Here is an 18,592-nt window from a genome sequence, read left to right as displayed (position 1 = left end):
AAATATTTTAATCACATGGAAAGCAAGATTAATAATAACAACAATGAAAAGTATAAATTACTGATAAATGTAGGTGGGCGCCAACACAAAATTAATGAGGGGAAAAAGACACTTTTTATATGACATTGTTTTTCAAAATTATTTCTCAAAGTTGAACCATTTACTGTCTTTGTGACTTTTGGCACATGCTATATTATTATTATTATTATGAAGCAGGGTTAATTGTCTTTCAAAGTTGTTTACCTTTACGTTACTTTTGTTGGTGGTGGTTGCTGTATAAATTGTGCTCTTTTCTGTCAATTTTCTGAGACTATAAGTAACAGACAAGTTGCAAATCTGCATCAGTGCATGGAACTTCCAATCTTGGAGTTTTCCACATTGATGAAATCACATGACAGAATTCTCCTTCAAAAGAATATTATTTTATTTCCAAAAGTGTAATGAAATTGATATGGAATTTGGAAAGACCTCAGTTTTACTTTCTGTTATTCTATAGTTGATCTAAGTACCTTATAGGCAAAGGCAAGGCCTTAATATTTTTCTTTTGGCATCTCTCACATATACCTGATTGATACCTTAGCATATTCTTTATTAAATGGCAACAACAAAGATAGGGAGCTGAGAGGCAATAGCCACTGTTGTAGATATTTCTAAAATACTTTTCTAAGTTTTACTCAAGGGCAACTATACTATGATCTTTTGTACCTATTTTTATACAAACTGCTGTCTCTGGATTAGGTTCCTGGAGGTATTCAGCCCTTGGGAAAAAGCCAGTCTCTCTGGATCTATCTGCTTGCATGGTCAATGCACTCATGAAGCATATGTGAAAACTTTCATGCTCATTGTATCTTTCCTTAAAGATGACCATTTGATGACATTGTCAGTGAGCCTAACAGATTAGTAAGCAGAACTCATGAGGAACTCTGACCCACTGGCTTGAAAGAGAAGCAAATACAATATCTGGTCTGATAAAATGATATTCACAGACCACTTCCAGCACAGAACACCATAATTTGGATTATTTCCACATCCCCTTTGGCTGGAAATCAGGGATGGAAAAAAATAATTTGTTTGTTGTCTTCATTACTTGTTTTTGTAGCATGTTAATTAATTGTTCTTCAGTAGAGAAAGTATTTTTTTTAATAGTTCAGAATGATTTAGCTAAGTCATTGGGTTTAGAAATGTTCCAATTCAGAATTATCTCTTACATGTAACATACTACCTCAATGCCACTTGTATAAGGATTGCTAACATAGACAGGAAATGAATAGGAGGGGTTGGTGAGAAAAACAAGGTAATAAAAAAAAAGGAATTTGTTCCTTGGCACTACCATATCTAGCTACTCTTATTTAAATGCAAAATGGACCAGGAGAATAATTTTCAGTAATTGAGTATTGCTGTTTTTCACAATTTGTGCATGGTTATTATGTTTCTAGTGGCTTCCAGTGTCCAGACTTTCATCAGCTTTATACAGTTATCACCATCCTGGGGCTGGTCTGAAGACATTGCTCCAGAATCTGGCTTGTTCTCAGAAATGACATTTAGCTAGTATTCTGACCAGGGACCTTTAACAGTACTTACTTTATACCCTTTGAAACAACAGAGACTGTAAAGGGTTTATTGGATAGATATAGATCCTGATGTTTAGGAAAAAGTCAAGCAGCCATTAGTTCTAGAATGACATAAGAGGCAATATTCACTTGAATATCACTAAATCTTAAAGAAGTATATTTTAAGGAACCTAGAATTGATTATTTCTGCTTTTAGAAATGTCTTTAAAGTGAACCATGTCAATTTGAATTTTTAATTTGTTTATAAGCAAGAAGTAAGCCTATTTAAAAATCATAGCTCATACATTAAGATGGTATGGTTCAGTGGAAAAAGTATTACCTCTAAAATCAGAGGATCTGGGTTCAGACTCTGTATTTGACACTTTTACCTCTGTGACCTTGGACAATGTACATAAATTCCTCAATTATTTCATCTGTAAAATCAGAGGGTTGAATTAAATATCCTCTGAGATTTCTTTTAATTCTAGATTTAAGATCTTTTGATTTTACTGTATGCCTAGATTTTATACATGCATATATATGGACACATAGGTATACATGTATGTGAAATATATATGCATACATATAAAATAATATATATACATTCACAATATATGTATTCATACATTCTCATTTTTCATAATGTTGCACAGGAATTTTCAATGTATTTTTATAAAATCTCCTAAGGTAGAGAAGAAAAATTTAAGGTAATGTATGAATTTAACAAATAATATTTTGGAGTAAATTTTCTTCATCTAAACTTTTATTATATAAGCATTTAAGGATCCTATTGAGAAGAAGGAAAAAATCACATCTCTCATTCTTGGTCCAAGTTTTCAGATAAATATGTACATTCTTGTGAAGCATATATTGCCCGTAATCAAGCATGTGGCTAAAAAAAATACTGATATCTAAAATTTACCTCCCTAGTATTCTGTATTGGATGCTTCAGATCTGAAATCATGGTCAACATTGTGTGTGTGTGTGTTTTTTAAATCCCTATTGCACTGTTTCTTTCATCAAATTATATTTAGCAAATTGTGTTTTGGTGTAAAAAGCAACAGGAGAATGAGACAAGTAGTAGACAATTTACCCTCTTCTACTGCCATATATTTCTACTGCTTGGTTTACACTAGAGAATTTGCTATGGGCTTCTTGCTTTGAACAAATTCACAGTGGTCTTGAACTTAAGAATAAATATAACTAATACTAATACTAAGTATGATTAATATACTAATATTAAGTATGACTTACAAGAATAGGAAGTCCATCACATTTTCCAGAATAGCAAACAAGCAATACTTTTTTCCCTAAAAGTACCATTTAATTTCATACAAGCTCAAGTGGTCAGGCAATTTTTTGCAACTTTTTATGCTTACTTCTTCTTTGGCAATATATTATAAGCTGTGTCCACCATTAGTATTGTAGAAATGACCAGTGTCAGTTACATTGAATGCAAGGATAAAAATTCTATGTAATATCCAAATGTTTTAACTATGTGACATCAAAAATTCAAATCTTTGTAAACAAATTCACTAATTATTTCAATGTTCACATGATTGGTTGACATTATAGAGATAACAGGTATTGAAGCAATATGATATAATAGATAGATGGTTAACCATGAAATCAGAAAGACATGAACTCAAGAATTATACTGTAAACTTCTACTTAATTAAGTTAATTTCTCTATGAATTTCATTTCATTAATTTTATAATTGTGTATTGCACAGAGATGGTATAAAGAATATGAGATATAAGGGTTTAAGAAATGAATTCAGTGATACTGAATAGTAATTATATATAACATTACAAAATGGAAAATCATGCAATCATTTCTATGCTTAGACATGAGTATTAAATTGGAAAGACATTGATAAACTAATTATCATATCTATTTTTTTTCTATTTTGCAGCACCTTCTCCAGTCACTAATGTGAAAAAAGGAAAGATTGCAAAAAATAGCATCTCTTTGTCTTGGCAAGAGCCAGATCGTCCCAACGGAATTATCCTGGAGTATGAAATCAAATATTTTGAAAAGGTGTGGTTAACCAAATATAAAATATCTTAAGTGTTTTTGTAGCAATTTATCCCATTTGTCTAAAAATGTTTTGTGATTTTGCATGTAAATTGATGCACATTGATTCTGCAGTACATGGTTAGAAAGACTTTTAATATGTTATATTCTATAAGAGAGGCTTACAGTTGGCAAGAAATTTAGACTTCATCTAGACTTCATCTGCCAAACCAATTCCAGAATTTACTTTATAATATCTTTGATAAATAGTCATTCAACTTCTTATTAAATACTTCCAGTGATAAGATACTCACTATCATATCCCATACACTGATTGACAGCTTTGTTAGACAGTGTTCCCTGTATTAAGTTGAAATATGCCTTCCTTTAAGTTTCTTTCATTGAACATTATCATGGCTCCTGGAACTGCCTGTTCCCTCTCCCACATAACATAATTCCAAATGTTTGAAAACAATAATCTATCTACACCCCTCAACCTCTGGGTCCTACAGTGGAATGTTGCACTCTAAAGAAGTCAGTTTATTAATGGCATCATATGTAAATGGAAGTCACTGTTTATAGTTGACAATGAGGTTGTAGAATAACAAAAAAAATCTGAGCAGCAGGAGGCATGATCCCTGCTGTGCCATTTCTGCCAAACATACACTTTAAGAGTATTTCCAGTTTTTTAGTTACTTTTAATAAGTTGAGGTCCTAGGAAAACTCCGAGAGGATTTAAAGTACAGCGCTTTCCTTATAATAATGGTGAACTGCCAAAAAAAAAAAAAAACAACAACAACAACAAAAAACAAAAACAAAAAAAAACAAGCATGTTGGGGAAAATAACTGTACACAGTTGAATAAGATGATTTAAAGAATTTATGATAATTTTCCTAAGAAGTTATCCATATACAAAATCAGGTGATTAAAAAAGTAAATGGACAAAGATATAGAATAAAACATGTGAAATAGCAAGAGTATGCAGAGAAATGGTGTTTGTCAGGTAAAGCTTTTTTTTTTTAAATTGGCATGACATATTTAATGATGTTCTGGATACTTGCTAAAAAAAATTGAAAGAATTCTTACCATGCAGTTTTGGAAATGATCAAGAGACAAGTTTAGTTAACAGAAGGGATTGGAGTATAATAAGAACAAGACTTTGGATAGGCAGTGGGTGTGGAGAGCAGTTTATGTTAAAAGACATGTAGTTATGGGTTTCACAAATTGAAGAAAACAACCTCCTTCAATTTTTGAGGATTTTTCCACTGTATTTTCTTCTTAGCACTTTTGATCTACCATCATTCCAAAAATATATCAATTTGTCAGTAACATCACTGATATTGTGAAGTAGAAAGTTAAAAATAAAATCTATTTAAAGTGAAAGGTTGATGGAGAATGGAGGGTGTATAAGTTCAATTAATATCAATTTGTATAATTTAAAAATTTGGGGTGCTGTGACTTAAGATAAATCCCAACTCTTCCATTAAGTACTTGAGTGAAGTAATGAAGATAATTTAGTCTTTCTGAGCCTCAGTTTCCCCATGTGGAAAAATAAGAGATTTGACTAGAATACCTATGAGGCCCCTTCCAATCTTGGTTCACATGATCCTATCAATTATATTCACTACCTAAAGTAAAAATATATCCTGCCTAATATTCATCTTAAACAGTATCATGCTCTTGATATTGAATTGCTATCATGCTGCATATATGTAAACATTTTTCAAAATTCAGAAAAAAACTAATTGTACATTAGATTATTGACCTGACTAAAAATGCTAATTTCTTGATCTTATCCCATAATTTACAATGCATATATTACCTGGACTTTATTTATTCCTGATTAATCCCTTCAACCTAAAAAAAAAAGATTCAAACCAAATTATTTTTTCATCAATATATTAAATAGAATTACACTACTGATATTCAGTACACAAAAATTATCTGATGAACAAGTTCCCCGAAGGTCTGTGCAGCATTGTGGTATATTGCACAATGTTAGTTTTATTTTTAATTTACTTTGAGTTCCTAAGAGTTTTGCCCCCTTTTTTTTTTCAAGAGGTTCATGCTGTTCTGTACTTTAGGTATTTCTAGGAATTTTGCCTAGCGTGGTTTTACAGCAAATAGATTTTAGTGATGTCAAAAGACTGCTACTCCCTCACCTATTTATTGGTACCTGATATAGGGTCTATTTTTGTGACAAAAATGGAATCCTGTTAAAGCTGTGCAATAACAAGGCACATACTTCTGCTCTCAAGTACTGCTGCTAAGGAGTAGAAAACCTGCAACATGAACAGACTCAGCACTTAAAATGGATGCTTTGGGGCATGTTAAAAAGTTTGCTGTCAGTTCAATTTCTGGAATTCTCTTACAGAATGACTAGCCTTCTATCAGGGGTGGAGGTGAGTAGGGAACATAACAGAGAGCTTCAAAGATAGGACAAATTCCTGATACTCTTTGGAGACCAAACATGTTTATTTTAGATAGGCTGCTGCCCTTCGAATTCTTACAATTGATATATAAGATGATCTTACGAGACAACTGAAAGTATGCTTTCTCTTAGTACCAACAATCATTCTTCAGAGATTTTAGTTTCTCACTCAGACTAAATAGTTTAATGAGGGCATTGAAACTTTATTCTGTCTATCTCAGTACTGTAAAATACTAGGTATCCTGATGAAGATGTTCATTGGCATCTATCGACAAACTACTTTAACATTTATAATAGTTGATAATATGCCTCTCGCTAATGAGATTGCATCATTATATATTATAAAAATTCTGTTCAACACATATGCAGATCCTATACACACACACACACACACACACACACACACACACACACGTTATCTGAATACAGGAAATTCGCAGTCCATAGTACTGAGGAAAGTTAAAAACAATGTTCTCCTTACATATTTCAGTTTGTGAAGTATAGAATCTGTAAGGCAAATCATCTTTCAGTAGTATGCCATTCATTAAAAGAAAGACCAGGAATGGTCATGGGAGGGCATATAGAATCACTGGGTCATAGGTTTAGGGCTGGAAGGAGCCTTAGAAACTGTTTAAAGCAATCCTTTCATTTCATGTATCATTGAGCACTACCTGATCTTGATTATTAAATTCAAGTCCTAGAGTTGGAAGACATTCAGAAGATCAATAGCAAGGTACTTCAAAAGGTTGAATCATTTACAACAGCATAGAAAATAGCCAGGAGCTCAAGTTGAAAGTCAGCTTATGTATTGGCTTACCAAAGTGCCTGGCATGTAGTAGGTACTTAATAAATATTGATTGATTGATATTGATATATTCATAATCAGTTAAGATACTGTGCACAATATTTTTTTTCTCAAAAGGTTCAATGACAAAATTTTAGGTCATACTGCTCTCTCATCATGAAATGGGCACCCAATAGACATGTTTTGTGTATATACAATTTAACTCCTTCACAAACTTCCTCCTCTCCAGAAGCTGATAGGAAGGAACTGGTTAACACTACTAGGATTCTGTAGCCAATGAATTTGTACAACAATGAGCTTAACAGATTATGCAGAAGCCAGAAGCTTATAAAGGAGAGTCAGTGTCATAGTATCTGTATTCAGACTTTTTAACGATTCACTCAAAAGGTAGATATTTATTGTTTACTCTAAGGGGAAAAGAAAATTTAAGTACTTGGGCAATGATTCAAATAGGATCTTCTGGAATTCATATTATCAGCTATTGCCTACAATAGTTATTCTGGGAGTAAAGTCTAATGATAATATATGGTTTTGGGGAAGGCTCCAAATGTTCATTCAATTACGTACTTTAGAAGTTCATATGTTCAGTGCTTGCCACCAATTAATGCCTTACTGTTTTATGCAAATGTCTTATGAAAAATTTAACATCATCCTAGTTTATCACCGCTGATAGTTGATGATGTTACTGTGGGTATGTCCACACATACACATGCAAATTGGTAATCAACATGTGTCATCCTCCCTTAAAATCCATTATTGTGGAATTTATTTTTTACAAGGAATTTCTTAGCACTTTGTGAAACCCCTCTTTTTCCTCAAGAGTTTAATTATAGTAATATATTTCACATATTAATTATATATATACATATAAATGGCATATATAATATACACATGTAGATCATCTCCTAATAATAGTTTCAGGAGAGCATGAATTCATGAAATGAATTCCTAGAATATATCATTATTTAAATATAGCAAATACTGAAATGAAAGAAGAAAACAATAAAATTTGAATTCCACTGTCGCCTTCTTAGGCCACTTTATCATTGCCATCAGATGATATTCATCTATCCTTAGATGAAATGTTTGCAATAAATATATCACAGTGCCTATTCAAAACATAAATGAAGGATTTCAAGTTTTTCTGAGACTTGTTGATTTCTTCCTTATTTTTCTTCTGCAAAAGACAGCCACTATCAAATCTATCAAATCATTTCATTGATTACTAGAAAAAGGATTGAAATTAAGTAAGATTTCAAAATGTTCCATAAAGAATCTTTTTTCCAAAATGTCAATGATGGGTTTCTAATACATAAATCGTTGATGAAGTTCTGCCTATAGAGATGATGGACCACTGATTGAGGTCCCCCTTAGAGATCCTTTCTAACCCTATGTCTATTTCAAGTATATCATTGTTTAGTCACAGAATTTCAGGTGGTCCATAATCAACAGTTGTTTATGGGTCAAATAATCCATGTTAATAGTGGTATTTTGAAGAAATTGACTATGAAACCTTCACTGTTATCCATTAATTCAATAAGTTCTATAACTCCTCCTCTTAATGGATTTTTACAGTTTGGATTTTAGATGGGTTAATGTTCCTAGTTTTGTCACTATTATGATCTTGAGGGTGAATCAATTACTTTTTATTCAATGTTTGTGACTAAATAGTTATCTATAATCCTGGATGAATAATGGCAAATACTGATTCTATGAGTTTATCATTACAAACATTTATCTAAAGAAAATTTGATGATAGAGGATATCTCTGACCCATCTATTCAAAAAGATCAAATAGCATAATTATTTGTTTAGGATTTTGGATCATGTTTTGAGCAGGGTATGGAGGGAATGCCAAGCAGCAAAGCTTCAAGAGGAATTTAAACTATTCTCAAGCTATAAATATAAATTTTCTTCTTACAAATAATGATTTTGAAGGGGAAAATTCCAATATCCTTTCAGCAATGTTATCTTGAAAAAAATATTCCTGAAAGCATTGGCCAGAACTGATGATTGATGGCTTAGAAGTGATTCTAATATGGAAAACTCCACAAGGAAACAAAACACATAGAAGTCTACTCAGCTTAATCCACCAAACATCTGATTTTCCTGGAGAAGTGTGACTATGAGGCCTTTGTAAAGAATCCATATTGACTTTTTCAGATCATTCCAGGGTAAGAACTTCTGAACTATGATGGGCTTCTGGCCAAATGTATTTGAAGGAAGCTTACTTCCATCTTAAAACTGTTCCACTATAATCACAGCTTTGAACAAGTTATCAGAGCACAACATTTGAGAAGAAAGTTATTTCTCATAGTGAGTATGCATTGTCCTCAGTGACATTCAAGGGATTTGTGAACATGAATCACACTTAAACTGTCCTAATTACATCTCATCACACTCAAATAAATGGCCAGGCGGAAAAGACAATACACATACACACTATTAAGCATAACTGAAAATATATCATTGGAAAAGAGAGCTCAGTAAGGCTCACTAGGATTTTCTTTACTGAATATATAATGTTTGAAGACAGAAGTTAGTCCTATTGAAGTTCAATGTCTTGAGTTAATTGAGATCATTTGACCCATGTTACACTGAGAATAGACTGATATATCTTTGCCAGGTTGTCCAACTAGAAATATGTTCACCTAAAGGTGACTTGACAACAATAGAAGCATTAGAGAACTCTCCTCTAGAATTATAGGATATTGGGTTTTATGGTTATGTCTCCTTTGGGCCTATCCAAACTGCAAAGTGGAGGGAACAAATTATCTGGTCACTGTGACTGCTGAAGCATAGCCATTACATGTATTCTATATTTCATGGCATGGAGCAGATATAGTTTTTAAAGAGCCCCTCAATTCACTGAAATTCAGTAAGCATTTATTTATCCACTTCTTTATGCAAAGCTCTACACACTGGAGACGTTCAGGTAAATATGATATTCTTCTTTTCATAGAGGCTAAGAGAGCTTATGAAAGGAATGCAATTCATGTACAAATAATTACAACACACTAAATTGTAAGTGTAATATGGGGAAACTAGGAAAAGTTTCCTGGAGTATAAAAAAGTGTTGAACAGTTAAGCTGAATCTTGAAGAATAGGTAGTATTTCAACAAGTGTACATAGTTAAGTGAGGACCTTTAAGAAATAAAATAATAGCACAATTAAAGATAGAGAGGTGGGGAAAAGTGTGAAACTTATAGGGAGAATGAGTAGCTGAACTTAGTGTCAATGGTAATATTATGAAATAAGGATGCAAAAGTAAGAAGGTGCCCAATTACTGATTAAAAATAAAATGAAAAGAAAAAGATGCCTTGAGAAGTTACTATATATATGTGTACTTATGTTTATATGTCCATGTGTCCTGAGATTCAATTTTAGTTATTTTTCAATTCTATTTCTATAAAATAGGAATAATAATCATCCTTTTTTGCCTTGCAAAAATATTGAGTTAATTTTTTAATATTATTAGGAGCATTATATTATTTATTATGCTACTTCACATAACAACTTTAGATAAAACATGACCTTTACCTTCATAAAACTTATAGCTGGGTAGGAGGGTATGAAACATAAGTAAATACAATGACTAAGCAATTTACAAAAGTGGTACAAACAAAATGCCACATACCCTGGGTGGAGAATATCACTGCTGACTAAGGAGGTAATATGAATACCAGAAAAAGTTTCTTGAATAAAGTGAGATTTTAGTGACACTTTTGAATATTTAATAGGAAATGTAGTGTGTTATAGTGAAGTGAGGGTTGACCATGAAGTTAGAAAGACCTGGAATATCTCTGACATATAGTAGTTGTATGTCTATGGGCAAATCATTTAGTTTCACACTATCCTAGAAATCTCTATAACTTACAACAAAGTTGTTGATCTAGCAACTAGCATAGTTCATGGTACACAGTAGGTGATTTAAAAAAAATACCTGTTGTTTGATTGATCTACATCAACAGAAGGAGATTGGACAGTGGGAGTGCTTTCTATCAATGACATCATGGGTCAAGATTTTTAAAAAAATGAATCAGTAGATTGGGAGAATTTGCAAGTACACAAAAGAGTATAAAAGAATGATAATGGCAAAATGCAATGTAGGTATTATAGATTTATGCAGTTTAGCTTGCTTGGTGGAGAAGGAAGAGAATGGATGAGTGAGATATATTGGGAAAATCTCTTCCAAGTGGTGCCATTTAGTGGGGTTATTTGTACAAAACTTTGATGATGAGTAAGGAGCATTATGCATAATATATAGAAGGCATACTTCAGAGACGGAAAAAAATTGCATTTGAGATCATCCCTGACATATATTGTTTTATGTTTCTCTGGACTAGTCATATACCTTTTCAGATCTCTAGGCAACTCTCTAAGACCACCAAGATGCAGAAAAGATGCCAGCTTGAATTTGAAGAGGGAGCGTTCTCATATGAAAGTTTGCTATAGCAGTGAAATCATGCTGTGACCTTACTACCTTTCTGTCTAATTTGGGTGTGGTTATTAGTCAGCTTTCAGGACTCACTTTGAACTTTCTGGGTAATGATTCTCTTTCATTGAATGCTTGCTATTTAAACACAAGTAGAAGAGATTTCCAAGCAAGGGCTTATGTATTCACCAGCTGGCATTTCTGCCTATGACTGCCCTGAAATAATAGAGGTCAATGGGGTCCTCACTGCTCCTACACAGTGATGGCCCACTGCCATCTGTTAATTCAAGGCAGGCATGGATAGAGAAATTGTGTTTGAGACTGTTGTTTGCCAGCTGGCTCCTCATCCCAAAGACTTCCCTTTCCAGCATACAGGCAGCTGACTTGTGTCACTCATTTGCTCAACTTAGGAGAAGTGGAGTGGAGGAGCAGCAGATCTATCATCTTAGCTAAAGAGTCCAAGGCAGGGCTAGTAGACATATTGAGGGTGTGCATTTTTAAAGTTTAGGATATGGAAAAGACAATGTTTGAGGATTTATGCACGGATTGCTGGAGGAGGGAGCAAGAAAACAAATAGGAGGTCATTTTGGACACACTACAGGCATTATTGTGTGTGTGTGTGTGTGTGTGTGTGTGTTTTCTGAAACACATCATTGTGGTATGCTTCATTAGTCACCATGTGATATAACACATCAGCTAGCTCATAATGACACTTAGATCCCTAGATATGATACCACTGAGAAGCACACAATTACACAAATAGATAAATCAGAACTCTGTGTAATGAATATGTTGTAACATAATTCTAGAGAGTAAGTTTCTAGTGTCCTGATTTTTTTTCCTATTTGCCTCCTGCCTTCTTACTATAGAAAAAAAGTATTTTCAATTATATAGGGTTATTGTCATGCAACATGATTTCTTTCCACAGAAATGATTCACTTTTATGGTATAAAGATGATATATCTCATCAGCATTTTATATCAAAATAACATTTAAATCAAGCATGCCAAAATTGCATATACTAGTTGTAATCATATACTTCATCTATGGCAAATGACAATAAATAAGTTACACCAAATAAAAGTTCCTTGAAACCATTTCCTCCTGGAATCAAGTAAATGGGAAAGTAGCGGATTAGTACAACAAGCCTTGTGTCTTCACAAGTACTGTTGATGTTTTCCACTTGGGTATTCCAAGAACAATCAACATCAATAAAATTTTCTGGGGTAAATCTGTCTCTCCACCTGCTAGCACAAAATGAAATGTGAAGAAAGCAGTCACAAGTGGTTTCCACCTACTGAGACATAGGCTTCTTCATCATGTTTGGCACTGAACATTGTGAAAACAAGTTCCCCAGAAGCTCAAATAAGCAAGCTCTTTCATCTTCCTTGACAACTAGAAAGCTGAGTAAGCCAACTTAAATCATTTACTGAAGGTCATAGAGTCAAAACCAGAGATTGTAATAAAATATTTTTCTGTCTTCTCAGATTGGGTTCAAGAACCATAACTACCCCCATGTCCATGTTTATTTTATTTTCTTAATTAATTTATTTTTAATTTTCAACATTCACTTCCATAAGATTTTGAGTTTTAAATTTTCTCTCTCTCCATCTCCTCTTCCTTCTCCAAGATGGCATTCAATCTGATATAAGCTCTACTTATGCATTCATATTAAACATATTTTCACATTAGTCATGATGTAAAGAAGAATTAGAACTAATGGGAGCAACCATGAGAAAGAAGAAAACAAAACAACAAAACATAACAACAGCAACAAAAAAGGAGAGCAAATAGTATGCTTCCATCTGCATTGAGACTCCAAAGTTCTTTCTCTGGATATGTTATCTTATATCCTTGCATTGCTGAGAAGAGCTAAGTTTATCAAAGTCAGTCATCACACAATATGGCTGTTACTGTGTACAATGTTCTCTTGGTTCTGCTCATTTCACTCAGCATCAGTTCATTTAAGACTTTCTAGTTTTTTTGATGTCCACTTGCTCATCATTTCTTATAGCACACTAGTATTCCATTACATTCACATACCACCACTTGTTCAGCCATTCCCCAATTGATGGACATTCCCTCAGTTTCCAATTCTTTGCCACCACAAAAAGAACTACGATAAATATTTTTGTACATGTGGTTCCTTCTCCCATTTTTGTGATCTCTTTGGAATACAGCCCTGTAAGTGCTATTGCTGGGTTAAAGGGTATATACAGTTTTATCAAATTACTCTCCAAAATGGTTGGATCAATTCACTACTCCACCAACAATGCATTAGTGTTCCAATTTTCCCACATATCCAACATTTATCATTTTCCTGTTTTGTCATGTTAGCCAATCTTATAGGTGTGGTGTGGTAGCTCAGAGTTGTTTTGACTTTGATTTCTCTAATCAATAGTGATTTGGAACATCTTTTCCCATGACCATAGATAGATTTAGTTTCTTCCTCTGAAAATTTCCTGTTCATATCCTTTGACCATTTATCAATTGGGGAATGGCTTGTATTCTTATAAATTTGACTCAGTTCTCTATATTTTTTTTTTAGAAATGAGGCCTTTATCAGAGACACCAGCTTTAAAAATTGTTTCCCAGATTTCTTCTTCCCTTCTAGTCTTGGTTGTGTTGGCTTTGTTTGTGTAAAAAAAAAAACTTTTCAATTTAATGCAATAAAAAAAAAGAAACTTAAGCATGTTTTATGAGTAGCCAGCCCACAATGATTTCCTAGGATTATGATTCTAGAGCTGAAAAGGACCACGGAGGCCATCCAGTCTTATCATAAAGATGAGGAGCCCAAGAACCAGAGAGTTTACTGAAGATTATATAGGTACTAAGTGGCACAGCCAGGATTCAAACTCAGGTCGGCTATCTCATTTTATTCACAATCAAATTAATCAATGGAATCAGGAGCAGATGATAGATTTATTTAAAAGAAAAAAAAGTTTCTTACCTGTCAGCAAATGACTTGGGTTTTGTTCATTTTTTTAATGTACTGAATATGTACCCATCCATTTTGAGTCAGTGAATGAAAATTGTTTTTATGTTATTTGAATTATAAAAAAATTAAAATAAATATAAAACAAAGTGTCAAAATAAAATTAATAATATTGAGTTATTTTTTTAAAATTAAGACTACATTTCTGCATACCTCAGAGATTTAGAGCATGGAATTCTCACAAAATTCAATATAACAAAGGGTAAAATCATTGCAGTAAGTAGTAATCAGAAGGAAAAAAATGATTTTATTGCTCTGACGTTGACTGTGTAAACATAGGGAGCTCCTTATTTGAGTTCTAGTTTCCTCACTTACAAACATGGGAAAAGAATGTTGCTTGCTCTATCTGCCTGAATCATGAAAAAAAAAAATCCTTGAATTTCTGACAATAATCATTAAGCTTCAAGAATATGGGGACTATANAGAGCTCCTTATTTGAGTTCTAGTTTCCTCACTTACAAACATGGGAAAAGAATGATGCTTGCTCTATCTGCCTGAATCATGAAAAAAAAAATCCTTGAATTTCTGACAATAATCATTAAGCTTCAAGAATATGGGGACTATAGTATAAACTCATTTTGTATGTTCAATGAATGTTTTACAATAACTGATTCTCCATGAGAATTTGAAGTCTGCAGACAGATTGTGATTTTCTTCTTCACAATTTTCTCCCATTTAATAGAAAGACATTTGCATGTTCTTCACATTAGCTCATTTTAAAAATCAATAACACATTTCTATCTTTAAAGATTATTTCCCTGAAATATTTTTGAAAATTAGGCTTTACAGTAGGTAATCAAGCTCTTGGAGAAGTCAACTTCTGGAAATAAAGAATCAAGCTAAACCATTTCTCACCCTAGCATTAACCACTAACTAGTCTTACATTTTTTTTTCTAAACATTAATCAGAAACACAATCTATCTGAATAGTGGATTCCATAAATAAAACATTTAGAATCCAGCATGAGGCACAGAATATATTTGAAAAGGAAAATTTCATAACATAGATTGTGACCTTGTGTGCAAATGCAGTACCTGAAGTTCTACTTGTAGGGGATGAGACAGGTAGATATCTCAATGAGTACAGATTTGGATGTTGAGTCAGGAAGACCTGAGTTCAAATCTAGACTCATATAATCAAGAGGTATGTGATCCTGAGCAAGTCACTTAAACCTCTGTTTGTTTCCCTTAATGCACTGGGTTGTTAATTGGCAAACCATTGCAGCATTTTTGCCAAGAAAACCCCACATGGGGTCATAGAAGTCAGACACTACTGAACAACTGAACAAAACATGTAGAAGATAGTTCTGAGAAAGGTGCCAATCTTTGATTATAAGAAATTCCTGCCTTAATGGGGCTTATGTTGTGCTATTATACAAAATATGTTAAGCCTCCAATTTGCATATCATTTTCATTTTTATATCCCAGCTTGTAACACAATGTTATGATCTTAGTAGGTGCTTAATGAAACTGGTGAATCCAGTTAGGTTTGGGCTCATTAGCTCACATTCAACATGCATGACTCTGGCAGGATTTAATATAGGGAAAAAGAAAGAGCAGTGATCATTATCATTCCCTTCATTTTCCAATGTTTTTTTTTTCTTTCCTCTCTGCCTTTCCCACATAATGTAAACACAGTAAAGAGGACATAAAACAGATGGTGACTTGAAAGGTGTTTGTCATTCTTTGAAAATCAGTGGAATTAAATGAAAACTTCTCCTCAAAAGAACTGGTTGATATCCCTTCTAGATTCCACCTAAGTCTAACCCTAGGCTTATTGCAATTTTAGTCTATCACTGGAAGCATGATTGAAAATACATGAAAACACAGTGACTCAGAAAGTGTATTTCAAGGTTATTTTCCCCTAATTCAGACCCTTTGAAAAAAATCACTATTAATAATACAATTTATTCTCTTTTAAAATGACTACAGAAGAGCTCCAAAATAACCTTTGCAAAACATAGCTGATGGATATTATACTTTCCTCCACATACTTTATGGTCACTGTACTTCCCATGTCTGTCCCTTTGCACAGACTGGTCCCAATTCCTGGAATGTACTTCCTCTTCTCCTTTACCTCCTGGAAACCTTCATTTTTTTTTTCAAAAACTCTGTTCAATTTACATTTTCTGTGCTCCCAGTGTTTTCCCCATTTGCGGCAGCTAGATGGTACAAAGGAAACAGCACTGGTCCTGAAGTGAGGAAGACCTGAGTTCAATCCAGCCTCAGACCCTTACTAGCTAAGTGATCTTGGGCAAGTCACTTAACTTCTGTCTGCTTGTTTCCTCAAGTGTAAAATGAACATCCTCAATAGTATTTATCTCTCAGGATTATTGTAAGCATCAAATGAGAGAATATTTGTAAAAGGTCAATAATTGGTACTTAATAAATTCTTGTATCCTTTCTTCTTATTACACTATATATATTCTATGTATATTTTACTCTGTATATATTGTCTCTCCTCTAAGTGTCTTGAGAGTAGAGAGAGTCCCATTTTTGCTTTTGCATCCTCCACAACTAGCTGAAAAGTCCATGTTAATTGAAAGAGAATACTTTTAAATCCTGCATAAACAATGTATTTGTGTTTATTGATTGTTCTTAAGAATTGGATATAACTTAAGTGAGAATACAAGCATCCATTCCTTAATTGTACTTTACTAATTATTGATCTGATATATCTTGTTTTCTCTAATACTCACCTTTATCTTTATTTGTTGGTATATGTGTGTATGTGTGGGCCAAGGATCAAGAGACCAGCTACACAATTATCAAATCTAAAGAGACAGCTATTACTGCAGATGGTTTGAAACCAGCTTCGGTATATGTCTTCCAAATCAGAGCGCGCACAGCAGCAGGCTATGGTGTCTTCAGTCGAAGATTTGAGTTTGAAACCATCCCAGTGTGTAAGTCATTTTAATTACTGTCAGCTCATGTCTCTGTAATGGTTACCAGAAAAGAGTCAGTGGATCAATATCCTTGCAGGGGACTCTGTCAGTCTTATTCTCATTCACTCTCTCTGAGGCATGATCCCTTTACTTAAGAAACATTAGTCTAAGTTGGCGGGTTAGCACATCTGTCCCTGTTTCCTCAACTCATTTAGTCTGGTGGGAGATGAAACATCAGGAAATCCTTAAACTTTGGAAATGTGTAGACTTTGGTTTTAAAGAACTATCTATTCTTGCCACACTTTTATTCAATTGTTGCCATTTATTCGTTGCTGGTTGTTTTATTGTATTCTTCACCTATTGCAACCCTACCCTAGAAGTCTTTATGAGAGAATTCCATGTAGAGCCTTACTTATTGTGTGTCAGGGTAGGAGGGAAGACAATTCTCTCAGGAGCCACTCTGATTTAAAACACATCTCCAACACCATCAGTCTTTCCTCAACAAAGCCCTGAGCAGTATCTTTTGAAAATCTTGCTTCAATATTTCTTTTATTCAACAGCATTAAAAATACATTTTTGCTTGAAATGTTTATCAAAAATATTTATGATGTGCCCTCAAAACAAATAGTTCAAGAGGAAGAGATTAGAAAAATTGCAGTAACTGAACTTTATAGATGGAAGAGTCTCTAGTGTTTATATTTTTGCCTCTACTCACTTGAGAGCAACTATATCAGTATTTCATTAAAATTGCATATAAATGTAATTTCATTTGTAATTTGTGGTATACAAATATTCACATTATGTGTGTGTGTTTTAATTGTTTTTAAAGCATATAATATAGGAATCAAGAATGTGAAATCTGGAAGGTCCCTCAAAGGTATTTTACTCCATCCCCCTTACTTTACTGACAAGGAAACAAGAAAAGTGAAGCGATTTATATCTTCTATTTTAGAGAACAAAAAGTTGTTTCATGGTAAAAATAATTATTATTTGCCTTTATTTTTAAGGTGGCAATAATATTTTTTCTGAGAATCTAGTTTGGAACGATTAGAAAGGCTTTTCCATTAAATATTAATATTTAATATTATAGGTATTTTGAAAATCAATGTGAAATATGTCTATCTTAGTACTTCATATTAATTCTCTCACAGCAAGGACTTCTTATATCTTTATCCCCCAGAGTGTTCCCTCAGAATGTATACTTATTACACAATGAGTTTATCAATTCATGGATGAGCAAGCTTAATGATTATAGAGGAATGAATTACTATTTTAATTTATTACTATGTTATTTCAATAGAGGATTTTGTTTGGAACTAAATCTATTGAAGCTCATCTGTTAAGGTTTAGAAAGGATTGTGATCTACAAAAAAACAAAACCTATGATAGCTATTTAGGGGGCCATGGGAACTATACGTAGATAATTCTCTCTCTTTCTCTCTCTCTCTCTCTCTCTCTCTCTCTCTCTCTCTCTC

The 18,592-nt window shown here is 33.3% G+C and overlaps 1 protein-coding gene across 1 annotated transcript in view; it reads left to right on the top strand.

The window, feature by feature from the left end:
- EPHA5 (EPH receptor A5) overlaps positions 1 to 18,592 on the top strand; it is a 458,275-nt gene that overhangs the window by 342,662 nt on the left and 97,021 nt on the right. Inside the window, exons 6-7 of the mRNA XM_027836299.1 lie at positions 3,467 to 3,591; positions 16,976 to 17,135. Of these exons, the coding sequence (XP_027692100.1) occupies positions 3,467 to 3,591; positions 16,976 to 17,135 (285 nt within the window). The remainder of the gene's footprint in view (positions 1 to 3,466; positions 3,592 to 16,975; positions 17,136 to 18,592) is intronic.

This window comes from Vombatus ursinus, unplaced genomic scaffold, assembly GCF_900497805.2.
Source record: "Vombatus ursinus unplaced genomic scaffold, bare-nosed wombat genome assembly UNPS02014818.1, whole genome shotgun sequence".
NCBI classification, from domain to species: domain Eukaryota; kingdom Metazoa; phylum Chordata; class Mammalia; order Diprotodontia; family Vombatidae; genus Vombatus; species Vombatus ursinus.
The sequence above is the reverse complement of the archived record's forward strand: the minus strand, read 5'-3'. Positions and strand labels throughout refer to the sequence as shown.